General features: G+C 45.7%; 1 protein-coding gene across 19 annotated transcripts in view; it reads right to left on the reverse strand.

Moving 5' to 3' along the window:
- RUFY1 (RUN and FYVE domain containing 1) overlaps positions 1 to 27,519 on the reverse strand; it is a 278,993-nt gene that overhangs the window by 98,696 nt on the left and 152,778 nt on the right. For all 19 annotated transcript variants that reach the window (XR_004537446.1, XR_004537447.1, XR_004537444.1 and 16 more), the window contains 3 exons: positions 24,777 to 24,896; positions 16,821 to 16,950; positions 390 to 484 (listed from right to left, as the gene is read on the reverse strand). Coding sequence is in view for 14 of the 19 variants with exons in the window: in XM_033926870.1 (XP_033782761.1) it covers positions 390 to 484; positions 16,821 to 16,950; positions 24,777 to 24,896 (345 nt within the window). In the remaining 5 variants the exon portion in view is untranslated. The remainder of the gene's footprint in view (positions 1 to 389; positions 485 to 16,820; positions 16,951 to 24,776; positions 24,897 to 27,519) is intronic.

The raw sequence follows: 27,519 nt of genomic DNA on the forward strand, positions 1-27,519 counted from the left end.
CAGTAAAATGATTTAATAATCTGCCGCTAAAATACATGCACGCAAAACTGGCTGGAATCAGTTTAGCGAACATATTTAAGGCACATTTTAGTTTTGAGAGTCTGCCCCCAAGTAGAGAATGATAGGGGGACAAATTTTTTCCCTTCCCTAAGGGAACTCATTTTCCCATCCCCACGAGTTCTTTTCCTGTCCCTGCCCCATTCCTGCAAGCTCCATCCTCATCTGTACAAGCCTTGTGCAGTTAAGGCAGAGCTTACAGGAATAGGGCAGGGACAGCGATAGCGACAAAACTCATATGGACGGGGAAACTGAGTTCCTGCGGGGACAGGGACAAATTTGTCCCCTTGTCATTCTCCATGTAATACTCTGATATGTAAAGTGGTTCTTACTGGCTGAGGTGAAGGCCCATTTCTTGCAGAGCTTGCTCCTGTTCTTCACAGAGTTTTTGCAACTGCTTCTTCTCATCTTCCAGTTTTTGCAGCTCCTATAATTGAAAGGTCACTTTGGTCAGCCACAAAACTTAGAGACTTGAAGAAAGCGACAGGTATATTTTATTCAGCATATGCGGACCCATGAGCCCCCAAGCTGGTAGCTTCAGAAGTGCCAAAACCTGGAAGTTACAGAAATATTTATACACTTTTCTGGCTATACAACTGAATTCTAGAAAGAACTTTTCACGTGTTACTTTTCTTAACAATCATTGGTCCTAAGCTCACACTAGCAGGTCACTAACAGGTCACTTATCTAAGCCCTGTAGTCTTTCTGTTACATGTCCAGGAAGGCGGAATGCAATATTGTGTATGCTGAGATAACAATAAGAAGCTAAAATGCCCAAACTAAAACACCCAGTTCAGGCAGGCTAGAACATGAGATAAGTTAGGTCTGCAACTAAACATAATTCAGCATTTTATTAAAGAGAAAATTTAATTTAAAACTCATGAAAACCAGTCCCAGACTCCTTCAGTCCCCCCTTTCAGGCTAATCGAATGAAGGAGGAAGGAGACGAGCCTGACAAAATTCAAGAAGGAGGAAGGTCAGGATCAGTTGTAGGGACTGGTCGAAACTGGAGGAGTGCAAGGGCCAGAGCAGCAATGGAACGGTCAACAGCAGAATCAACAGTTCGGTGGAGCAGCTTTATGGCTATGGGGACCACACAGGGCAGGCAGCAAAGGAGCAGAGAAGACAGGGCAACAACCAGCAAGATGGTCTTAATTGCTGAGCCAGAGGGCAACCAGGAGCCGAAGGTGCCAGAGAGCCAGTCTGGAGTAAGGCCACGCCAGGTCTGGACAGGAACATGAGCCAGTTTGGTGATTCGATCCACAACTTCCTCGATCACTTTACCATTGTCATCAAGTTCAAGGCAGCAGTTGGAGAGCTTGGAATTTGCCACAGACGCCACCTTCTGCCGCCAGCAAGTAGTCTAGAGTTAGGCGGTTCTGATAGATAGCAGTGCACATTTTAGCATTGGCCTTGCCAATAGTAGCCAATGCATGATCTGTTTCATTGGTAATGAGTTCAAGAACAGCCTGCAAGCGAATGATGCGAATAAGCATATAGATAGGGGTCCGATAACCATAGCAGCCATCTTCAGCCCAAGTAGCAGGTCCATAAGCAGCGATGATCCATTCTGCAGGCCAGTCATCACTCCATTCACCTATTTTAAGGGAATTAGTGGAAGTAGACCGCTTTTGGCGACCCCTGGTGTCAAATACAGGGGCTCCCAGGTGTTCACCATCGGCCAGCAGTAACAGGAAGAAGCTGGGATGGATCATGTCAAGTACACATGTACCAGTCCAGTTAGCAGGCAACCAAGAGTAAGCAAACAGACCGCAGAGCCAATATCGACCATCAGGAGCTGGCCATTGTTCATAGGAAGTTTCATTGAGCAGTGTCTGAAGGGGTGGACCTGGCAAATTGGAGGTGTTATTAGCAGGCCAGGGGTCCCAAGCAACAGTAGAGGTGTTAAAAGGGCTTCAGCAAAGAGGTCCGCTTTGCGCCGGAGAAGCTTATCAGCCTCTCGCCAGCTGGCGCTGTCCCAGTTCATGAAAACGCGCTGGGCAATTTCAAGTAGTTTGCCTGCGAACCTGTTCTGCTTCTGGAGTTTCCTACGGATATCAGGTTGTGTTTGGCTCACAAACGAGGTATTAACCATACGGGGGTTTTCAGGTTTTTCTGGGTCAAAGGGAGTAGAGGTACGGTAGGCGTCACAGAGATGTTCATAGAATGCGGCTGGGGATTTGTCAGTCTTTTGGAGGACCTCAGATACTTTGGAAATGTTGGTGGGTTTCCGAGAAGCCAACCGGAGACCCTCAAGGATATACTGGCGGTACCCCACAAGGAAAGTATTATGAGTGACGTCATTGGGGTCCCAATTAGGGTTCTGAGAAGGGAAATGGTTAATTCAGTTGGGATCAGCTGCATCCACATCTGCCTGAGCCTTTGTAAGGGATTCTTGCAGAACTCGTTTACGTTCTTCAATATTTAGGAGACAGAGAAGTAGTTCCTGACAATCTGATCACGTGGGGCAGTGTGTGCGAATGATGGACGTAATAAGGTCAATAGTTGCCTGTGGCCGCTCAGAGTAAGGGGGACAATGGGATTTCTAGTTGTATAAATCAGTGGTGATGAAGGGCTGATATACAAGGCTAATAGTGGGTGGTCTAAGATGGCCGGCGGCATCCGGTGGGTTGGCAACAGGAACCTGGCGAAGGGGCATGGCCAGATTTGTAGACTCCAGAGTCTCCTGTTTCATTTGTCTTCTCATGGGAACTATTTGAGGAGGAACAGGTCTCAAGCGATGGCTGATAGAATCATCAGAAAGAGAAAGAGAGTCCAGAGGTGGATAAAGGACTGGGGAGGACAGAATTTCCTGAGCTGAGCTATCAGCCGGGGCTCTAAAAGGGGAAACTGGAATTTGGCCAGGGAGTTATACAGGCTGGGAAACAGAAAGCTGAGCAAGGGAGACAGAATTGGGATTGGGTATGGGCTGTGGTGTTGCCGAGTAAGAAGGAGGAGCAGTGGGTATTTCAAGTATGTCAGTTGAAGGGTCAGACTCAAAGACATGAGTAGGACGATAGCGTTCATTGAAAGTCTTCCTGAGAATGAGGACTTGGGACTGGGGTTTCTTGGGTACAGGAGGGAAAAGCCAAGAAGGCTTGCTGCGGACTAAGTCTAACCAACTATCTATATAGGGGAATTGACCAGGATGGCCAGTCTTAGGGTGGGTTACTATGATAAAAACCTGACGGGTTATGTCCTCTTCCAGGGAGCCAGAGGGGGGCCAGCCCACACCAAACGTCAGCCATTCTAACTGGCACAGACGAATAAGGGTTGATTTTTTAAGTGTAGTCCCATAATCAGAGCCAAATCCCTTTTTAAAATTAACTAACATTGTATCAAGGGGGTCCCCATAGGTAGACTGACATCCCCCCATTGTGCAATGGAGAACAAAAACACTTCCCTGTATTTCTGGCTTTGCCCGTCTCCGGACTAGAGAAATGCAGTACTAACAGGTCCGCACTCGCTTCATCCTCAAGGATGTCTCAGACACTCTCAAACACACAAAACACAACAGATTTCAGTTTAGTTACCCAATCAGAAAATAACAGTTCCTAGAATCCCTCCCCGTGACTTCAGCGACGAAATCAAGTAGCTTTACTAGGCAGAAGAGAGAGACAGGACAGAAGTAAATAATTTCTGCACTTACCAGATGAGTGGCCACTCAAAATTTGGACAGATATCAGTTCCTGCACTTTAAACCAGGACTCGATTAATCAATTGAGCTGTTCAAAGTGTCCGAGTTCCACCGATCCCAAGAGAGGACCAAGCCGACTAAGCGGACGTGTTGGCTCTTAGACTAGACACAAGTGACCAATCGAGTGACCGTTGGTCAAATGACCTTCAAGTACCTGTTCGGGCGCCAAATGAAAGGTCACTTTGGTCAGCCACAAAACTTAGAGACTTGAAGAAAGTGACAGGTATATTTTATTCAGCATGTGGACCCCTGAGTTCCCAAGCTGGTAGCTTCAGAAGTGCCAAAACCTGGAAGTTACAGAGATATTTATACACTTTTCTGGCTATACAACTGAATTCTAGAAAGAACTTTTCATGTGTTACTTTTCTTAACAATCATTGGTCCTAAGCTCACACTAGCAGGTCACTAGCAGGTCCTTCATAATCAGTTCAAATCTGTAAATAATAACAACTGCTCTTGCTAATAAATGAAAATACTGAATATATCTGGGTGTAATTAGATTAGTGCACAGCAGTCTAAAAAAGCAGACCCAGATTATAGACTGATGATCAGTTTTTTTGCTCCCACGACCACCTGAGGCTGACAAGCCTTGGCTCTGAAAATATTGAAATTGTTACAAGTGAAAGCAAAAGAGAACTGTGGAAACGGTGATCTCAATAACCAGGTTTATTATTCAAAATTAAAAGTCTTCACAAGTAAAAGTGATGCATGTGTTTGATACATCCAATAAGTACACAGTAAAAAGTCTGTGGCTTGGACCCGACATGGTCTGTGTTTTGGTATTTGACAACCTTCTTTTGGGGTCCAAAAAAATATAAGTGTTTGAGTCTGCTAGTAAGCATATGATGTGAAAAGGTGACATGGTGCTTGTGTCAACCATGAGAAATTGATAAAGTGGTGTGAGTGTATAGATGTGAGATGAGTGAACATTTAATCTAGTGCTCAATTAAAAGCTCAAATTACTATAGAGGAGCTAAGAACAAATGTGTACAAAGTGATTAAAGTGAATGAGAGCCCATGGGTGAAGAAACGCATAAAAATGAGGCTGATAGTGATGAGAAATATGGTACCAAAAAAAAACAACAAGCCAGAGATTGTCCGGTTTAAGCCACAACAAATAAAATTGCTAAAAAGCATCCAAAATACTGTGTGCTAAAGAGGAAAAACGATAATAAACATTAGGATATGCAACAAGGCCACAGTAGAGGTAAATGGCATACAGAAAAAGCAGATCAAAGCATAAAAATGAAACAGACACAATAGACTGGAACAAAGGCAGAAGGAATAGTGAGAAAAAGAGTGGGGTGGTGGATATAGAAAGAAATGGTGAGCACTAATTGGATGAATCCAACACATGCATCGCTTTTACTTTTGAAAACTTTTAATTTTGAACAATAAACCTGGTTATTCAGATCATTGTTTCCACAGTTCTCCTTCTCGCTGTGGAATTGTTATAAGTGGACAAAGAAGTTTCTCAGAGATTACAGGAAGTGTAAGACATTGTAAAATAGTAATCATGTCAGTCAAACCACAAAATTTATTGGCCATCATCACCATGTAAACTTTGCAGCAGAACAGTCCTTCCAGCATGGTAGATGTATTCAAAACACTTGGCATGTCCAATCGTAGAAAAGCAGATCTAATCCATGGAGTGGTTAGCAGGAAGATTACTTGAAAACTTTTGTTGAATTATAAACATTAAGGTGGAAAGTTATTCACATTGGTTACCATTAAGACATGCTATTTTGCTGACAACCTGGGTGTAAAAGCTGTAGGAAAACATTAATATTTGCCACATGAAATCAAAAACTAAAATCAAATAGTATCATAATCACATTTATGTCTTAACAAACATAGCAGGACGTTTCTCCACTCTTACCCTACTACTACTTATCACTTATATAGTGCTGAAAGGCATACGCAGCGCTGTACATTTTGACATTTATAGACGATCCCTGCTCAGAAGAGCTTACAATCTAACTTGGACAGACAAGAGATAACAGAGGGTAGGGGATGCAGAATTCAATGTGAGGAGTTAGGAGTCGAAAGCACTGCCAGAGACAAAGCTCCCCTAACCTACAACAAACCTTCAAATACTGCCAAACCTCCAAACATTCACTCACAACCCACCAAAGCAACATGCTCCCAGTCACCCCCCATCCTCATTCCCAGCCAGCCCACTGTGGTCCACTCCCACATGGTGGCATCCTCCATACGACCACCTCCACATGCTAGCCAACCCAGCTCTAGTCGATACTACCTGCTTCACCATATCAATCATCACAGGCCAAGGCAAATATAGTAACCTAAGCTCCCAACACAAAAACCACTGAACTAGAAATCCCCTAAATCTCATTTCCATCCCACCTGTCACCCCTACCACAAAATATAATCTACCCACACTGGCTCTCATCAATGCTAGATCAGCCAACAACAAAACCACCAGCCTCCACGACCTTCTCCACAACAATAGATGGGACATTCTTATGATCACAGAAACCTGGCTCCACAATAATAGCGGGGTAGCGCTGGGCGAACTATGCCCCTCAGAATACCAAGCCTTAGGAGTAGCAGCCATCATCAAGACCATCACCTCCCCCAAACTAATAGACTCCATGACCCTCCCCACACTAGAAGCCCTTGCCTTCATGATCAACTCCAAAAAAGAAGTTACCCTCATCCTGTTTTACAGAGCACCCCACTCCCCAGCAGATTTTCTGGAAACCCTCCTCAACTTTATCACCAAACTTTTCCATTCCTACAGACACCTGGTCATCCTATGCAACTTCAACTTTCCAGACTACCCCAACTACCCATGAGCAACGACTTTCTCTCTTCTCTGGCCAAGCAAACTTATATCCACCCCTACACACTCAGCAGGCAACACCTTAGACTTAGTGTTCATACACAAAGACCTCATCACTGACCCCCAACATCCTAACTGCACTACCACTCCAGTCCCATGATCAGACCACCACCTCATCACGTTCCAGCTCCCCAATGAAACCACCCCAGCCCCTCTAAGAAACCTGAATCTCACCACTCACACTCAAATCGCAGACTCAGTTAACCCACAAGACAGGGCAGCTGGCATCCAGAACATCGACAAAACCTGCAACCGACACCTCCAATCCATCAACTTTGGCTGCCTCCAACTAGCACTTAGGAATCCAGTCCCTCTATGACAACCTTGCCCAGAAAAGAAACACAAAGGTACCCACCAACAACCCCCCTAGCCTGGTTTACTAATGACCTGTGATCCCTGAAAAGAACTCTGAGGAAATCCAAAAGAAATGGGTTAAACACCTAAATGAAGAATCTAATGTACACTGGAAGAGCCTACTAGCTTCCTACAAGTCCTCCATCTTGGAAGTGAAAAAATACCTACTATTCTCAACTCCTACAAAAAGTCCTCAACTGGTCTAGACACTTGTTTGCCCTGACAAACCGCTTCTTCTCTGCTGCCCAAGGATGAAATCCCAAAAGCCCCACAGACCAAGACAGAAAGACCCTCTCTAGCTTCTTCCAAAACAAAATTGACACCATCCACAACAAGCTGGACAACATCCCCAGCAACGGTCCCCCCAGAACTGCTCTTCTCAAGGTCCGACTAGCCCAGCATCCAGATCACTATCCCAACTCCTCCCAGCCAGGCACAATGAACTTACCAAAACTCTAAAGGAGCTCAAACCCTGGACCCCTGCCCTTCCAGCCTCCTCCTATCCACCACTGATGCCTTAGCTGAAACCTTCCTTCCCATCATAAACACCTCCCTGGCAACTGGTAAGGTCCCACTCAGTTGGAAAACGGCTATTATCAAACCCACTCTCAAGAAGCCTACCCTAGACTCAAATGACCTGAATAACTACCACCCAGTCTCCAACCTCCCATTTGTATCCAAAATCCTGGAAAGAACAGTACTCCACCGGCTATTGCCATTCACAGAAGAACAAAACGCCCTCTCCCCTTTTCTATCTGGCTTCCGAGCCGGCCACATCAAAGAAGCAGTTCTTCTAGACATCATCGATGACAACTGGTCAATACTAGACAAAGGTAGCGATGCCCTGCTAGTACTGCCTTTGACACTATTGACCATCAACTCCTACTGCACAGGTTCACTGTCCTAGGAATCAAGGACTCTGCACTTCAATGGTTCACTTCCTTCCTTCAACAGAGAACTCAATCAGTACTATTAGGCCCAAACAAATCAGAATCCAAACCCATCAAATATGGAGTCCCCCAGAGTGCCCTGCTGTCTACACTCCTCTTCCACCTATACATCAGAGCAGTTATTGATATCATCCAAAAATATAATATCAAAATCCATTCCTATGTGGACATTCAGCTTCTCCTCCTGCTAGGTAAAGACCAATCTACCCAACTCACCAACCTTCAACACTGCCTTACCAACATGAAGAACTGGATGAATGACAACAAACTGCAGCTGAATGCTGCCAAAACTGAACTACTATGTGTAGGGGTAGGGGTATATTCTTTGTAAGCTTATTTTGCTACACAAGAAATCACAAAACATTTTCTCTTTTTGTTATCTTTAACTATGACTATTTGTACTGGCTGTGGAATTTCCTTCCCCCCTCCCCTGCTTTCCTGTAAAATGAAACTTTGTTTTCCTGAGAAACAAAACTTAAATTTCTTCAGAAGCTTGTGACTGCGCATGTACAAAGAGGGGACTATATGTGGTTGTTTACTGAATAAAGTGGGATCTCTTTGGATATGCAAACAGTCTGCATGTGTATTTATTCTTTCTAAAAGAGATTATCCCCAGATGCATCTGACTTACAAACGACAGAGAGTGTGAGGCAGTATTGGGACCAGAACCTTTTCACTATGGATCAGAAAGAAGAACACTAATTTCACTTGCCCAATACTATCTTGATATTCCAACTCTTGTCAGCAAAAGACCACGTGCACAGTCTTGGGGAGGTACTGGATGGCCACCTGTCCCTTTCAGCCCATATTTCGCAAGTAGTCTTTATCTCCTTCTACTATCTGCGCCAGCTAAAAAGGATCAAACCGTATATCATTAAACCTGACCTAGCCCAACTCCTCTATGCCTATGTTCTCTCCAGAATGGACTATTGTAACTCCATCCTTATGAACTTTGGTGTGTTTGTCTTAATTAAGAGAAAACATCTCCTGTGATGGCTATGAACATCGTTCTGCAACCTTGTCATGTCCTAAGCTACATGTGGTTGCCCTATGTAATGCAAAGGATAAAACAGGGGAAGCAAAACCACAACCTCAAAAGCACAGAACAAAGGTGGAATTGTCCCAATCAGAATGGTGCACAAAAAAGTGTCTTACAACTCATCTGATAAATCCAAATGCTTTTATTAATCCAAAATTCATAAAATGACTCTACGACTCAACCTCACTAAATGTTGCTTTGAAAAGACGTGTCACGGTGACAAACCTTTTTACAAAGCTGAAGACTCATAAGACTCCTGAGGCAGGCCTTTTGGGCCGAAACATGCGCATGTCGAGTCGTAGAGTCATTTTATGAATTTTGGATGAATAAAGGCATTTGGATTTATCAGATGAGTTGTAAGACACTTTTTTGTGCACCATTCTGATTGGGACAATTCCACCTTTGTTCTGTGCTTTTGAGGTTGCCCTATGTAATGTACCATGAATGTCTACTATAATCATGTCCTAAGCTACCATGGTTGCCCTATGTAATGTACCATGAATGTCTACTATAATCTACTGTGAATGTGCTTTTGTGACCCGTTCTGAGCTCATGGGAGGACAAGATAGAAATCTAAATAAATAACTTAGCTGATAATGGTAACCATTTAGAACAGTGTTTCTCAACCTTTTCAAGCCACGTACTCCCTAAGCCTAATAAATACTGAGTATCCCGCCCATGCTCCGTCCCTGACTCCACCCCCATAATAACAGTACTAATTGTAACGCAATTTCTTCCATTCATTTTTCATATACACACAATATAATCTTATTAATACATAATGGTAACCACAAAATTAAAAAAAAAAACACAAAGCACACTGTACGCAAAGAAAATGTTAATTATCATTTATATTTGGGGATTTTTTTCAAAGAGGTCAAGGCAGATGGCTATAGAAAAATAGACAAATATAGAGCAAAATATAGACAGCAGATATAAATTCTCAAAACTGACACATTTCTATCACTAAATTGAAAATAAAATAATTTTTCCTACCTTTGTTGTCTAGTGATTTCATGAGGCTCTGGTTGCACTTCCTTCTGACATTACATTGGTGTCTTCTATCCCGCCAATACCTTTCAGTTCTAGGCGGTTTACAACAAGAATTGGCCTGGGCATTCCCAGGGAGATTACAAGGTTAATAGATATAGTATGTGTCAGGATCTGGAGAGGGTCGATCAAGTTTAGTTGGATTATTTGACATATTTCTTGAATAGTATAGTTTTAAGATTTCTCCTGAATGTATTGTAGTTGGGCGTCGTGGTTAGCAGATTGGAGAGGTGGTGGTCTAGTCCCTGCCCGGAATTGTGGTGGTGGAGGATGGAGAGTTCAGGTGGCAGATTCAGCTTTGGGGGTGGAGGGGGTGCAGCGGGAGGGGAGGCAGGGAGGAATCGGCGATGGTGGTGGAGGATTCAGCAGTGGGCAGGCAGGGAGAGATCCTGGGCGGTGGCCAGCCCGTGTACCCCAAAAGGCAGCCCCAAGTGTTGAGAAACACTGAATACTGAATGGTTAACTCATTGACTACTGGAAGTTACATAGTGTTTCCACCATTTAGGTGCTAATAATTCAAAAGATAATCATAAAACATATTAAGTTAGTACATCTTATTTTCTTTTTTTTTTTGTTGTTTTATTTCTGTTTACTACTTCACTGAGTAACAGGAGATTAATGTGCTGGGCACTTTCAAGTTTTTCTCAACTTCTTCAAGCCAAATAACCCCTAAGTCTAACAAATATCAACTGAGTACCCCTGCCCAAGCTCCGCCCCAGATCCCACCCCATAATAATTGTAATGCAATTTCTTCCATTCATTTTTCATATACACACAATACATAATCGTAACCACAAAATTAAAAAAAAAAACACAAAGTACACTGTACGAACAGAAAATGTGAATTATCATTTATATTCATTTTTTCTCAGAGGTCAAGGCAGATGACTTTAAAACATGCAATGTCACCTCAGTAACAACTATAGAAAAATAGACAAATAGACAGCAGATATAAATTCTCAAAACTGACACATTTCTATCACTAAATTGAAAATGAAATCATTTTTCCTTCATCTGCTGTCTGGTGATTTCATGAGTCTCTGGTTGCACTTCCTTCTGACTGTGCATCCAACATTTCTTTCTTTCTGCCTCCTGCACACTTCCTCTCCTCCGGACTCATTCCCTTTCCCAACTAACATCTCTCTCTGTCCTTTCATGAGTCCAACTGTTCTTCCTCTCTCCTCCACCCCTATTGGCAACATGTCTCCCTCTCTCTCACTGTCCATCTGTCTTGAGAGATCCAGACATCTCTCCCACCCCCTCTACTGCCACATCCAACATGTCTGCCTCTCTCATCCCCCAGATCATGTGCAACATTTTTCACCACTACCCACCAGCCCCATGTCCATTTCTCCTTCTATCACCCCTCTCCAGCACCATGCCACATCTCTCTCCCCATCACTATGTCCAACATTCCTCCTCCTTGTATCCTTTTCAATCTGTCCCTCTGTTCCTTCTCCACCACCATATCCAACATTTCTCCCTCTCATCCTTCTCTTCCCCATGCATCTTTACTTCAATCCTCAATCAAGCGGAGCACTCGGAGGATAGCATTCTCGGAGATCCTGCCTGTGCCGAGAGCAGATGCAAAGAGGCAGGCAGACCTCCAAGCTGTGAATGCATGGTTGAGGAGATGGTGCCAGGAGGAGGGCTTCCGCTTTGTGAGGAACTGGACGTCCTTCTGGGGAAAGAGCAAGCTCTACCGGCGGGACAGCCTGCACCTGAGCACAGCGGGAACCAGACTACTGGCAGCCAATTTGAGGAAGGAGATCGAGAGGGCTTTAAACTGAGGAGAGGGGGAAAGCCGACAGCTGATCTGATGTTGACGCTTCGGACAACAGTATCCAGAACAGATGCTGAACGGGTTGACTGCAGGGAGGAAACAGAGGGACCGGAAGATCTCCAAATCAGACAGCGAGGGAAACTTCAGGTAAAGGGAGCTTGCTGGGAGAATACTAAGGGGCTTGTGGACACAGGGGAACTGGGTGGCATAAGGGCGAAAGCCGAGGGTAATATAAAGGTACCACAAGGCGAGGGGGATCAAACAGAGGCGCAAGGGATGATAGCCCAGGAGGGGGCCGGTAGGGCTAGAAATCCCAGAGGAAAAGCGGGGAAGTGGGGTGGCAGGAATGTGGGGAAGCTGTAAGCTAAGAAGGTAAAGGCTGAGGGCAAAGCAGAAACACAGAGAGCGGGAAAACTGCCAGAAATCCAAGGGCAAGTGGCCCAGGTAAATGCAGAGATGGAAGAAAAATGACGGGACCTGCGATGCTTATACGCAAATGCAAGAAGCCTCACGGCCAAGATGGGTGAACTAGAAGTCGTGGCCAAGGGGGAGGACCTGGATATAATTGGAATTGTAGAAACCTGGTGGGCAGAGGAAAATCAATGGGATGTAGCGCTGCCGGGGTACAAGCTCTATAGGAGGGACAGGACCAACAAAAAGGGGGGAGGCATAGCACTATATATAAAGGACTCTATCCACTCGGTCGGGATGGATATGGCAACGAAGGCAGAGGGGCTGGAATCGCTGTGGGTCAAATTACCGGGAAACAAGGGTGCGGGCATAAAACTGGGGCTGTACTATCGACCACCTGGTACGCCAGAGGGAGTCGGACACAACTTGGAAGCAGAATTGAGACAGGAGTGCAGGACTGGAAGTGTAACAGTGATGGGGGACTTCAACTACCCAGGGATTGACTGGAATACGGGTCACTCCAACTGCACTAGGGAGACAGGATTTGTAGAAGCTGTGAAGGACTGCTTCATGGAGCAACTAGTCAAAGAACCGACGCGAGGGGGTACTACTCTTGACCTCATCCTAAACGGATTAGGGGGGCCTGCAAGAGGGGTAGAAGTGGGAGGACCACTAGGCAACAGTGACCACAACACGATCAGATTCACATTAGAAAGAGGGACACCCATAGTTAGGAGGACCGCAACAACTGCGCTGAACTTCAAGAAAGGGAACTATGTTGCTATGAGGGAAATGGTGGGGAGGAAGCTCAGAAAAATCTTTAGGATGGAGACTGTGGGGAGCGCCTGGACCCTATTCAGGGACACCCTGCAGGAAGCACAGAGAATGTACGTCCCCAATTTCAGGAAAGGCTGCAAGAACAAGCGATCAAAGGACCCGGTTTGGATGTTAATAGAAGTAAAGAGGGCGATAAAGGACAAAAAAGTATCTTTCCGGAGATGGAAAAAGGACCCAACAGAGGAAAATCACCAGGCACATAGGAAATGCCAAAAGGAATGCCACCGGGAGGTTAGAAAAGCAAAGGGTAAGTACGAAGAGGGGCTGGCCAGGGAGGCGAAAAACTTCAAGGCATTCTTCAGTTACGTTAAGGGGAAACGACCAGCGAGAGAGGAGGTAGGGCCGTTGGACGATGGGGACAGGAAGGGAGTGATTAAGGAAGAAAAAGAGGTAGCTGAGAGGTTGAACACGTTCTTCTCGTCGGTCTTCACGAGCGAAGACACATCTAATATACCAGACTCAGAGGAACTCATGAGTGGGGAACAGGCTGAAAAATTAGAGCACATAGAGGTAAGTAGGGATAGACAGGTTAAAATGCGGCAAATCACCAGGCCTGGACGGGATCCACCCAAGGGTTCTGAAAGAACTAAGACAGGAAATAGCGGGCACAATCCAACATGTTTGCAACCTATCCTTGAAAACTGGTGAGGTACCAGAGGACTGGAAATTGGTAAATGTCACACCCATCTTCAAGAAGGGATCGAGGGGTGACCCCGGGAACTACAGGCCGGTGAGCCTGACTTCAATTATAGGGAAGATGGTGGAAGCTATGATCAAGGACGACATTTGCGAGCACATCGAGAGGAATGGCCTACTGAGAACAAGCCAGCATGGATTCTGTAAGGGAAGGTCGTGCCTAACGAACCTTCTGTACTTCTTTGAGGGAATAAGCAGTCGGGTGGACAATGGGGAGCCCATAGACATCATTTACCTCGACTTTCAAAAGGCTTTCGACAAGGTGCCACATGAAAGGCTACTTAAGAAGCTGTGGAACCACGGGGTGGGAGGGGATGTGCACAGATGGATCAAGCACTGGTTGTCGGGTAGACTGCAGAGGGTTGGAGTAAAGGGTCAATATTCTGACTGGCGGGGAGTCACGAGCGGTGTGCCACAGGGATCGGTGCTGGGGCCTTTACTCTTTAACATATTCATCAATGACCTGGAAAAAGAGGCAAAATGTGAGGTTATAAAATTCGCAGACGATACCAAACTGTGCGGCAGAGTTAGGACCAGGGAGGAGTGTGAGGACATGCAAAGGGACCTGGACAAGCTGGAAGACTGGGCAAACAAATGGCAAATGCGCTTCAACGTGGACAAATGCAAGGTCATGCATATAGGGAAAAAGAACCCGTTGTTCAACTACAAATTGGGGGGGGTATTGTTGGGAGACAGCAGACTCGAGAGAGACTTGGGTGTGCTGGTGGATGCATCACTGAAGCCATCTGCACAGTGCGCAGCAGCCTCGAAAAAAGCCAATAGGATGCTGGGAATCATAAAGAAGGGCATAGTAACCAGAACACGGGAAGTCATCATGCCATTGTATCAAGCGATGGTGCGTCCCCATCTAGAATACTGCGTTCAGTATTGGTCGCCGCACCTCAAGAAGGACATGGCGGTACTTGAGAGAGTCCAAAGGAGAGCAACGAAAATGGTAAGAGGGCTGGAACACTGCTCATACGCCGAGAGGCTGGATAGGCTGGGGCTCTTCTCTCTGGAGAAAAGGAGGCTCAGGGGAGATATGATAGAGACCTTCAAGATCATGAGGGGCATAGAGGGTGGATAGGGACAGATTCTTCAGACTGAAGGGGACAGCAAATACGAGGGGGCATTCTGAGAAACTGAAGGGAGACAGGTTCAAAACAAATGCAAGGAAGTTTTTTTTCACCTAAAGGGTCGTGGACATTTGGAATGCGCTACCGGAGGAAGTGATCAGGCAGAGTACGGTACAAGGATTCAAACAGGGATTGGATGGATTCCTGAGGGATAAAGGGATCGTGGGATACTGAGGGAGGAGCTGGGATGTAACACAAGTATAGGAAGTTAACCATGTAATGAGTATAAACCAACCAGGTCGTGCATGTGCAAGACCGGAGGGCTAGGACTTTGATAGGAAGGCAGGACTTTGATAGGAAACCAAGGTGGCAAGGGAGCCCCTTCTGATGATGCAGACATGTCTTGACCTGTTTGGGCCGCCGCGGGAGCGGACTGCTGGACAGGATGGACCTGTGGTCTGACCCGGCAGAGGCACTGCTTATGTTCTTATGTTCTCTATCCCCCAACAACTCTTTCTTCCTTTCCCCATGTGCACCATCTTTCCCTCTCACTTACACACTCATGCACAATTCATCCAAGTTAGTGCTTCCTTCCTTCCTTTGTGTCCCATGTTCATGCCCCCTCCCTTCCCTGTCCTGAGTTCATGCCCCCCCCCCCGCCTTCAAGCCTTTGTCCCCTATTCCCCCCTTCTCCCACAATCATGTTCCCTCTCTCCCTTACTTGCTACAATGCGCTCACCCCCTTCAGGGCTGTCCAGCTTGGCTGCTCTTTCTAGCCTTCATCCACACAGGGACACGTCATGGGCAGCAGCTCTTACACGCTACACATGGCTGACCCACAAGCCTTTCCTCTGATGTCAGCTCTGATGTTGGAGAGAAGGCTTCCGGGTTAGCCATGTGCAGTGTGCCAAAGCCGCTGCCCATGAGAAGTCCCTGTGTGGCTGAAGGCTGGAAGGAGCAGCCCTGAATGAGGTAATGGGGATTTCCCACTGACCCGGAAGGCTTCCCTATGATGTCAACTCTGACATTGGAGGGAAGCCTTTTTGGGTCGGCTTTGGCAGGAATGCAGGAAGGAAGGTATGGGATCCCCGGCAGAGGAAGGGGCAGGCAGGAAAGAGAGCATGGGATCTCTGCTGGTGGCAATTAAGTAATATGGGGGGGGGGGGAGAGACCCATGCAGTGCCACGCACCCCCAACAAGCAGCTTGTTGAGAAACACTGCCCTAGAGTAGTCACTGGAAGAGAAAGCTGAGCTTAATGGACCACAGTAGCGATGCAATGCAGTATTTATTACATTCTTACAGTAAAACCCTTGAGTTGAGAAAGTCTACAGAGAATTTGAAGGCTCACTGTTTGTCCCAGGCTAAATTAAGCAGATTCCGTGCTCCATTTATTGCAAACATTTGTAAATCACATTTTATATCATAATATTTAACTGTATGCTGCGGCCATGTGTTTTAGTATAAAGAACATAATTTGCTTTTTCTTTGGAACGGTGAGAAGTGAAATAATTACCGCAGGAACCAACTGAGCAGCAGTAAGCCTTATAGCTTAATTGAAATAACTGGCCCAATATTTAAAAGCATTTATCTGGGTAGTAGTACCTTCTCTATGCAATTAAATGCTGCTGACTAGACAACAAATGCAGCACTTCTATCCAGAGAGGAGCTAGAAAATATTCAGTTGTTTTCTAGAAAACTACCTGGACAACAAAAAAGGTCTCCTATGTATTCAGCAATGAATATGATTGGGTAGACTGCTGATCACCACCTGATATTCAATGGTTGATGCCAGATAGCTTAATATACTGTATATTTACATAAGAACATAAGAAATGCCTTCACCGGATCAGACCTTAGGTTCATCTAGTCCGGCGACCCGCACACGTGGAGGCTAAGCTAGGTGTTCCCTGATGAAGAAGCTTAAGCACAGAACTGAAATATTGATCAAAATGATGTTTGCTCTGGATTGCCCATTAGCAAATAATGATTCTCAATATAATTACCTTTTTCAAACCTGTCATTTGTTGCAGTTCTGTTTGTAAAAGGCAGATTTTATCATTCTCTTGTTGCAGTTCTTGCTGAAGATTCTGTCGCTGTTCCTTTTCAGATTTTAACTCTCTGTCTAGATTGGAGCTATCAGAAACAACGACAAAAAAAAGCGGTCAAAACTTCTCTGTTTCCAGTCTGAAGATGCTGTGGGGCTAAGAGCTCCTTTTACGAAGGTGTGCTAGTGTTTTTAGCGCACGCACCGGATTAGCCGAAAAACTACCGCCTGCTCAAGAGGAGGCGGTAGCGGCTAATGTATGCGGCATTTTAGCGCACTCTATTCCGCGTGTTAAGGCCCTAACGCGCCTTCGTAAAAGGAGCCCTAAGTTTTAATTTAATTGCACTTTATACTTCATTTTATTTTTTTAGGAATTTGCATAGTAGATGACAGCAGATAAAGACCCGAATGGTCCATCCAGTCTTCCCAACCTGATTCAATTTAAATTTTTTTAATTTTTTCTTCTTAGCTATTTCTGGGCAAGAATCCAAAGCTTTACCCTGTATTGTGCTTGGGTTCCAACTGCCGAAATCTCTGTTAAGACTTACTCCAGCCCATCTACACCCTCCCAGCCATTGAAGCCCTCCCCAGCCCATCCTCCACCAAACGGCCATATACAGACACAGACCGTGCAAGTCTGCCCAGTACTGGCCTTAGTTCAATATTTAATATTATTTTCTGATTCTAAATCCTCTGTATTCATCCCACGCTTCTTTGAACTCAATTCACAGTTTTACTCTCCACCACCTCTTTCGGGAGCGCATTCCAGGCATCCACTACCCTCTCCATAAAGTAGAATTTCCTAACATTGCCCCTGAATCTACCAACCCTCAACCTCAAATTATGTCCTCTGGTTTTACCATTTTCCTTTCTCTGGAAAAGATTTTGTTCTACGTTAATACCCTTTAAGTATTTTTTTGTATTTCTTATTCTGGTCCTTTTACTAAGGCGTGCTAAATATTAGTGCACGCTAAACGCTAACACATCCATTATATTCTATGGAAGCGTTAGCGTGCGTAAAATCGGCTAGCGCGCCTTAGTAAAAAAGGGAGATTGTGTTTTATGTTTCTTCCAATTTTTATTATACTGTTTTAAGTTTCAAGTTTATTTAAAATTTGATACAAACGCTTATAAAAATATTTCAAAGCGAATTACATAGGGGAACAAAGAAGCCATAAAGCACAGTTACTTACCGTAACAGGTGTTATCCAGGGACAGCAGGCAGATATTCTTAACGCATGGGTGACGTCACCAACGGAGCCCCGGTACGGACCTTTTTAACTAGAAAGTTCTAGTTGGCCGCACCGCGCATGCGCGAATGCCTTCCCGCCCGACGGAGGAGTGCGTGGTCCCCAGTTAAGATAAGCCAGCTAAGAAGCCAACCCGGGGAGGAGGGTGGGACGTAAGAATATCTGCCTGCTGTCCCTGGATAACATCTGTTACGGTAAATAACTGTGCTTTATCCCAGGACAAGCAGGCAGCATATTCTTAACGCATGGGTGACCTCCAAGCTAACAGAGAGGGAGGAGGGATGGTTGGCCATTAGGAAAATAAATTTTGTAATACAGATTGGCCGAAGTGTCCATCCCGTCTGGAGAAGGCATCCAGACAGTAGTGAGTAGTGAACGTGTGAACTGAGGACCAAGTGGCAGCCTTGCAGATATCCTCGATGGGCGTGGAACGGAGGAAAGCCACAGAAGCAGCCATAGCTCTGACCCTGTGGGCCGTGACAGCACCTTCCAGTGAGAGACCGGCCCGCGCATAACAGAATGCAATACAGGCAGCAAGCCAGTTGGAAAGCTTAGAGACAGGACGACCTAGACGGTTAGGATCGAAGGCCAGAAAGAGCTGAGGAGACGAGCGGTGAGCCCTGGTACGGTCAATGTAGTATGCAAGGGCACGCTTACAATCCAGCGTGTGCAACGCCTGTTCCCCAGGATGAGAATGGGGTTTAGGGAAAAAGACAGGCAAGACAATGGACTGGTTGAGGTGAAAAGCCGAGACCACCTTGGGAAGGAATTTAGGATGGGTACGCAGAACCACCTTGTCATGGTGAAAAACAGTGAACGGTGGATCGGCGACCAGTGCATGCAGCTCACTAACCCTCCTGGCAGAGGTGATGGCAATGAGGAAAAGCACCTTCCATGTTAGAAGTTTGAGCGAAGTTGTGGCAAGAGGCTCAAAAGGAGGTTTCATGAGGGCTGATAAAACCACATTCAGGTCCCAGACGACAGGAGGAGGCTTCAGAGGTGGTTTGACATTGAAGAGGCCTCTCATGAACCGGGAAACCAGAGGATGAGCCGTGAGAGGTTTTCCGAGGATAGGCTCATGAAACGCAGTGATGGCACTGAGGTGGACTCTGATTGAGGTAGACTTGAGGCCAGCATCGGACAGAGAGAGCAAATAGTCCAGTACAGTTTCCACCGCCAATGAGGTGGGATCGTGATGATGCAGGAGACACCAAGAGGAAAACCGGGTCCACTTCTGATGGTAACATTGGAGAGTGGCCGGTTTCCTGGAGGCATCCAAAATGCGACGGACAGGCTGAGACAGATTCTCTGGAGAGGTCAGCCCGAGAGAAACCAAGCTGTCAGGTGGAGCGAAGACAGATTGGGATGTAGTAGAGACTGATGCTGCTGTGTAAATAGAGTAGGAAACACAGGAAGAGGAATGGGCTCCCTGGAGCTGAGCTGAAGCAGGAGGGAGAACCAGTGTTGGCGAGGCCACCGAGCAGCGATGAGAATCATGGTGGCCCTGTCCCTGCGGAGTTTGTATAACGTCCGCAACATCAGAGGGAGTGGAGGAAAGGCATAGAGGAACCGATCCGTCCAGTCGAGCAGGAATGCATCCGGGGCCAGACGGTGAGGAGAGAAGAGTCTGGAACAGAACTGGGGCAGCTGATGGTTGTGAGGAGCTGCAAAGAGGTCCACCTGTGGAGTGCCCTAGCGAGCAAAGATGGAGCGGAGTGTTGGAGGGTCCAGAGTCCACTCGTGAGGTTGAAGGATGCGGCTGAGATTGTCGGCCAGGGAGTTCTGTTCGCCCTGGATGTAGACAGCCTTGAGGAAGAGACTGTGGTCCGTGGCCCAGGTCCAGTTGCGGAGAGCCTCCTGACAGAGGAGGCGAGATCCGGTGCCGCCTTGCTTGTTTATGTAGTACATGGCGACTTGATTGTCTGTGCACAGGAGAAGAACCTGAGGGCAGAGAAGGTGCTGGAAGGCCTTGAGAGCATAGAACATGGCTCTGAGTTCCAGGAAATTGATGTGATGTTGACGTTCCTGAGGGGTCCAGAGTCTCTGGGTGCGTAGATCTCCCAGGTGAGCTCCCCACGCATAGGGGGAGGCATCCGTGGTTATGATCATGGAGTGAGGGGGTAGATGAAAGAGTCGACCCCTGGAAAGATTGGAGGAGTTCAACCACCATTGAAGAGATTGCTGAAGAGACGATGTCACAGAGATGGGATGAGAAAGAGGATCCGTGGTCTGTGACCATTGGTTGGCTAGAGTCCACTGAGGTGTCCTGAGGTGGAGTTGTGCCAGAGGAAGTACATGGATCGTCGAGGCCATGTGGCCCAAGAGGACCATCATCTGTCGAGCAGGGATGGTTTGATGAAGGAGCACCTGACGACAGAGGTGGAGCAGGGTCCGGTGTCGGTCGAAGGGGAGAAACGCCCTCATCAGAGTGGTGTCGAGAACTGCTCCGATGAACTGAAGTCGCTGTGTGGGAAGCAGATGCGACTTGGGGTAGTTGATCTCGAACCCTAAGAGATGGAGGAAAGAGATGGTGTGATGAGTGGCTTGCAGCACAAGTGGAGACGTAGTTGCTTTCACCAACCAATCGTCCAAGTAGGGGAACACCTGGAGGTTGTGAGACCTGAGGAAGGCCGCCACCACAATAAGGCACTTGGTGAACACCCTGGGCGATGATGCGAGGCCAAAGGGAAGTACCTTGTACTGATAGTGGCGGTGCTGAATCTGAAAGCGGAGGTAGCGACGTGAATTCAGATGGATGGGGATGTGAGTGTAGGCCTCTTTGAGGTCTAGGGAACATAGCCAGTCGTGTTGAGAGAGAAGAGGGTAAAGCATGGCCAGGGAGAGCATTCTGAACTTCTCTTTGACCAGACACTTGTTGAGGTCCCTGAGATCGAGGATGGGGCGGAGGTCTCCTGTCTTCTTGGGAACCAGGAAGTAGCGGGAGTAGAATCCCTGACCCCATTGGTCCGGAGGCACCTCTTCTATGGCATTGAGAAGAAGGAGGGATTGGACCTCCCTCAGGAGGAGGGGGGTTTGGGAAGAGTGAGAAGCAGACTCTACGGGAGGATTGTCTGGTGGAAGAGTCTGGAAGTTGAGAGAGTAGCCGTGGCGAATGATGTTGAGGACCCATTGGTCTGTTGTGATGACCTCCCAACGGCTGAGGAAGAGTTGGAGGCGACCTCCGATAGGCTGAGGAAGAGGCAATGATGTTGGGAGACTGGCTATGCCCTGGAGAAAAGAGTCAAAAGGGCTGAGATGGTTTTGACGGAGGTAGAGGCTTGGCAGGTTGGTGAGGCTGAGAGTGAGCCTGAGTTTGATGTTGTTGCCGAGGTCGGCGCGGCTGCTGTTGAGGCGGGTTGAGAGGTCTGGCCGAAAACCTGCGCTGGTAGGAAGATTGCTGTCTATAGGTGCGAGCAGGTGGAGTCTTCTTTTTAGGCTTAATCAGAGTGTCCCACCTGGTCTCATGTGCTGAGAGTTTCTGGGTTGTTGAGTCCAGGGACTCTCCGAAGAGTTCATCACCCAGACAAGGTGCGTTAGCCAGGCGGTCCTGGTGGTTAATGTCTAGGTCAGAGACTCTCAGCCATGCCAAACGGCGCATGGCCACCGCCATGGCAGATGCGCGAGAGGTCAGCTCAAATGAGTCGTAGAAGGAGCGAACCATGAATTTCCTGAGTTGGAGAAGGCTGGAAATATGTTGCTGGAAAAGAGGGACCTTACGTTCAGGAAGATATTTCTGTAAGGAGGAGAGCTGTTGCACCAGATGCTTCATGTAGAAGGAGAAGTGGAAGGTGTAGTTGTTGGCTCTATTGGCTAACATGGCATTTTGGAAAAGGCGCTTACCAAATTTATCCATGGTTTTTCCCTCTCTGCCAGGAGGGGTGGAGGCATATACACTGGAACCCTGAGATTTTTTCAAAGTAGATTCCACCAGGAGGGACTCGTGGGGCAATTGAGGTTTGTCAAACCCTGGGATTGGAATAACCCGGTACAAGCTATCCAATTTACGAGGGGCTCCAGGAACCGTGAGGGGAGCTTCCCAGTTTTTATAGAAAGTTTCCCGTAAGATGTCGTGGACGGGCAACTTCAGAAATTCTTTGGGAGGTTGCTCAAAGTCGAGGGCATCGAGGAAAGCCTGAGACTTTTTAGAGTCGGACTCTAAGGGAATGGAAAGAGCTGCTGACATCTCCCTAAGGAATTTGGAGAAAGAGGATTGCTCTGGTTTTGAGACGGTGTCGGTCATGGAGGGTTCTTCATCGGTTGATGAAGCGTCCTCCTCGGTACCGTGAGGGGAGTCTTCCCACAAGTGTGGGTCCCTAACGTCGGGGTGCGTACGTTTGGACATCGGTGTGGAGGGCTCGACATGGCGGGTCTTTGAAAGAGATTTGCCTGAGCGCATCGAGGCGGTACCGGGTGAGGAAGACCGATGTCGTTCCTGGGACCGGACAGGGTCGGCAACATCACAGGTATGTACTGTAGGTGTTTCTGCCAAGAGCACCGGCATGGAAGTATTAATCGGTACCGAGGGGGTCGACACCGATGGGACAGTGTGAGGCTCGTACCGGTCTCGTACCGGAAGGTGCGGTGCCAGCAACGCCGGCAACAGTTGTTGGAGCTGTTGTTGCAGCTGCTCCTGTAACTGTGCTTGGAGTATGGCCGCGATGCGGTCGTCCAGGGGAGGCACCGGTACCGCTTTTTTCTTCTTCGGTACCATAGGTGCTGCTCTACGCTCCGGCAATGAGGAGGCCGATGATGAGGCACTCACCGAGATCGGAGCGGAGCGTTTGCGGGGCCGGTGCGGTGCCGGGAGGGCCGGTGTCGCAACCGTGGCAGGAGGGCGCTCAAGGGAAGTGGGAGGCTTCTTAGCCGGCTTACCTGGGCCCAACGACCCCGAGGAAGGGTCCGGTGGTGTCGATGTCGTCGGTGCCGACTTTTGTGGTGCCATCGACGTCGCAGCCGGTTCCATGGCAGATCCGGTACCAAACAAAATATTTTGCTGGGTCTGCTGATTTTTCAAAGTACGCTTTTTAAGTGTAGCACAGCGGGTGCAGGTGTCAGCCCGATGCTCTGGACCCAAGCACTGGAGGCACCAATTGTGTGGGTCGGTGAGGGAGATCGGGCATGCACACTGCTGGCACTTCTTAAAACCCGGTTGAGGGGGCATGAAGGGAAACACGGCCTCTGCAAAATCGAATCCGGAGGCCTGTATGGTGGCAACAGGCCCCGCCGGGGCTGGCCTGAAAAAATAAGGAAAACTCAACGAGTTTTTTTTTTTTTTTTTTAAACAAAAATAAAGGGAATCCAATAAGAAAAATAGGAAAAAAGTGAGAAAATACGCAAGCGGGAAGGCAAAAATTAGTTTTTCAACGGCCGTTGAAAACACATGCGTCTTCTTCGCTCCGCGGAAACGAAGAAACTGGGGACCACGCACTCCTCCGTCGGGCGGGAAGGCACTCGCGCATGCGCGGTGCGGCCAACTAGAACTTTCTAGTTAAAAAGGTCCGTACCGGGGCTCCGTCGGTGACGTCACCCATGCGTTAAGAATATGCTGCCTGCTTGTCCTGGGATAATTATACTAACAAGGACAAATTCTGAAGACAGACATACAGAGACAAGAGGAGAAGAGGTAGAACTACAATAAAATAATGTATGCTCTTAAATGGTTTTTATTATGTATGTTGTGTAACATATTCTGTCTAAATGTCAGGAAGATAAAGGGGTATTTTACTAAGGCACGCTAAAGCGCCCATTATATTCTATGAATCAAATCAAATCTTCTTTTTATATACCGAATCTACTCCCTAAAGAGCTTGACTCGGTTTACAGTTTGTTAAAAAATGAAACCTAACAAGTAAAAACTGTGGGATAAAAACAGAAATTGGTTAGATTAGATGGATGGAAAAAGTTAGAAAAAAGTATGTTGAATTGCTTAAAATTACTATACGACAGCTAAAATCAAATTAACTATTGTGAAAACAACCAGGTTGTTAAACTTTTTTGAAATTAAAATAATTGATCTACCAGTCTTGGAGAATCTGGAAGACCATTCCAAATTCTCACCAATTTAAAAGTAAAAGATTTACTAAGCTTCCCAGTGCATTGAATACTTTTCAGAGAAGGAAATGCTAATTTGTGAATTGTTGTAATTCTTGAATAGCAGGATCTAAGGAATTTTTTTATGTGACTTCACCTCCAGCTTTAAATCTAGCTGTTTTTGTCGGTTCCCTGACACAGCAACGAAACGTGGCACGTCGGAACCAGTCACTATTTTCAAAGCTAAGTTATATTTTTTCAAATACTAAATTAATGACAGTGTCAGCATAGCTTTTTGCTAGCACTTAATCTATTGAAAATTTACATCTTCAGTCAATTCAATTTCTGAACACTGCTATGATTGGGTGGTGAGGCGGAGTAATCAGCCTTCATGTCTCTGAGCAGAGTTCTAAGAAAAGAATTGTGAATGAGTAATGTTTGAATTTTGTGTGATGACACTGCAGTGACTTTTCCAGGTCTTATTGATATCTCTTTAGTCACTCCACAAATATCTACGGTATTTGAGTCATTTACCCCTGATATATTTTAAAGAAATTTCTTCAAGCATGACTATTTCTACTAACATTTCTAAATACTCTTGTTAATTTGTACTAGCAAGAAGTATAGTCTCCTACCATTGCCTGCCTAATTCTTCAAGTTGTTGCTCTGAACTCTTAATCTTCCCACCGAATTCACACTTCATCTTTTGATTTTTTTCTTCAGCTTCCTGTCTTGCCTTTTCCAATTCTTGTAGCCTATAACAAAACATAGTATAAAAATGTTAATGCTTATTTAAACCATGATTCATGACTATTTGACATTAATCTTGTTTACTAATTGTTTCACTCTAAGTATATTAATGATCTCCAATATTTGGGAGTTACACTTCACACTTACAGGCCACTCTGAAAAAGACCCAAAGTAGCTTACAATATATCAATACACAAATACAATCAAGAATGCCTCTTTCATTGCCAGGCAGTGTTGTTTTGGAGTTTTATTTCCACAGAAGCATGGCTGGTTTCCTAAGAATTCAGTAGGATAATTTGATGTAATCATTATTCTCTTGGCTGTCATTTACTAATGGCAGCCTTTATTATCTGGATCTGTCCTGGGCTATTTTATTTCTATGGGCCCTGCAGCACTGTATTTATTTATTTTTTAAAATTCTATCCTGCTTATCCACTCAGCGGGAAACAAATTATTGCATACAGTGTGCACTAACTGTTAGTAAAGAAGTCCCTTTGTATATTATTTCTAACAATTATGAGTGTAATTTTAAACAAGCCACCTAGCAAGCTACATCCATTTTCATAGGTTTATCTCCTATTGACCAGGTGATCCCTGCATCTTCAGCATACATACTGTAATAAGATAGTGTCACTGAAAATCTGAGGAGGCCACCATGACACTATATTAGTACTTGGGCAGTTCAGGAGTTGCCCACACAGTGCCAATATTCAATGGCAATACTCAGATAACTAGCTGGTTAACCTAGATCAGTAAAAGTTAATCAAGCAGTTCTCTGGGTACTGCCTTCCTATAGGCCACAGACTGCCCAATATCCAGCTCTGATCAAACACTGAATATCTAGGCACAATTCAGTTGGAGATGGCCATTGTTTATTGACTGCCACTGGCTGAATACAACTTCTGAAAAGACAAATTTGTAAGGAGGAAATAAACTAGTGATGTGCACGTTCACCTAATCGTCTTCTTTGATACAAGACTTTAGCACACACTTACAATTGCTCTAGCCTCGCTGCTAATTCACAAGGCATCCTCTTCTTCACAGCTTTACAAAGTAATTTACACACACATAGCACTCCTAAACCTATTCTACCACCTCCTTCTTCGGTATCAGCCCAGACCATAGCAGATTTTTGCTGAACTAAAATTACATCTATTCAAGCCTAGTAAATCAAAAAGTAAAGGCAATATACATTTAACTGCAGGAGCAATATAGCTGCATGATATGAGGGGAAAAATGGAGTATCAGATATTTAAGTTAAACTATACCAAAAGTATCATGAAATAGGTAGGTTTTAAGCTGAATCTTAAACTGGGCATAAGATGTTGGAGAATGTAGAATCAAGTACTATCTGTCATGGAAATGGCACTACTGATTGATTTTGAGATGAAGATCTGAGTGTACGTGATGACATGTAGGGAATAAGTAGGCGAGAACGGTACAAAGGAAAGCCAGTATGGTGGATTTTGTGGACAAGACTCAGAATCTTAAAGGTGGTTCTATGAGTGACAGGGAGCCAAAGTGCTCTTTTCAATAAAGGAGTTATTTGATCATATATCTTGCTATTGGTCAATAATTTGATAGCAGTGTTTTGGATTAACTGTAGGTGTCTAATGTCTTTTACCCAACAACTAGGGAACAAAGTGTTGCAATAGTCTAGTATACTAATAACGAAAGCATATATTAAAGTATGAAGAGCCGTTGGATGTAAACCTAATTTGAACAAATATTTGCAGACTACTTACATTACATTAGTGATTTCTATTCCGCCATTACCTTGCGGTTCAAGGCGGATTACATATGAGTTGTCAGGACATTTAGGAGTACATTAGGAGTTGTCTGGACATTTTCGGAGGTGCTTAAGGGTAAAGTGGATTGCAAATGGAGCTTGAGATGAATCTTGCTGTGTTAAATTTGTCTTTATAGAGTTTTTGAATAGCAGGGTTTTTATTTCTTTTCTGAAGGTTTTGTAGTCTGCGGTCGAGATCAGTAAGTTGGAGAATTGGTGGTCTAGTTTTGCTGCTTGGGTTGCTAGGAGGGCATCGTACATTTTTTTTCATTTGATGTTTTTGATTGGAGGGTGCGTGAATGGTGCATGGGTTCTCCTATGTTTGGTTGTGGTGGTTTGAATTAGTCAGTTGTTCCAGTAGGCTGGGCTGTCTCTGTTTATGGCTTTGAATAGTAGGCAGTAGAATTTGAAAAGTATTCTTGCTTGTATTGGGAGCCAGTGTGAGTCGAGGTATGCCGCTGTGATGTGGTCGTATTTCCTCAGTGAGTAGATAAGTCTTAAGAGCTGTATATTGTACTGTTTGTAGTTGTTTTATCATGGTTGCAGGGTAAGGGAGATAGAGGATGTTGCAGTAGTCTAGTAGACCAAGGACTGGGAATTGGACCACTAGCTGGAATTGTTTTCTGTCAAAGAATTTTTGAACTTGTCTTAGATTTCTCATGACTGCGAATGATTTTTGTATTGTTTTGTTGATTTGTGGTATTTTAACCAGCCGGCATGGTTAAAATAGGAAGTGAAATAGGCTATTACAGTCAAGAAAACATCCTGTAAAGCAGGCATGTCCAACAGGTATATCATGATCTACCTGTAGATCGAGGAGGGGTCAGAGGTGGATCGCC

This window comes from Geotrypetes seraphini, chromosome 18 (assembly GCF_902459505.1).
Source record: "Geotrypetes seraphini chromosome 18, aGeoSer1.1, whole genome shotgun sequence".
Lineage (NCBI taxonomy): Eukaryota > Metazoa > Chordata > Amphibia > Gymnophiona > Dermophiidae > Geotrypetes > Geotrypetes seraphini.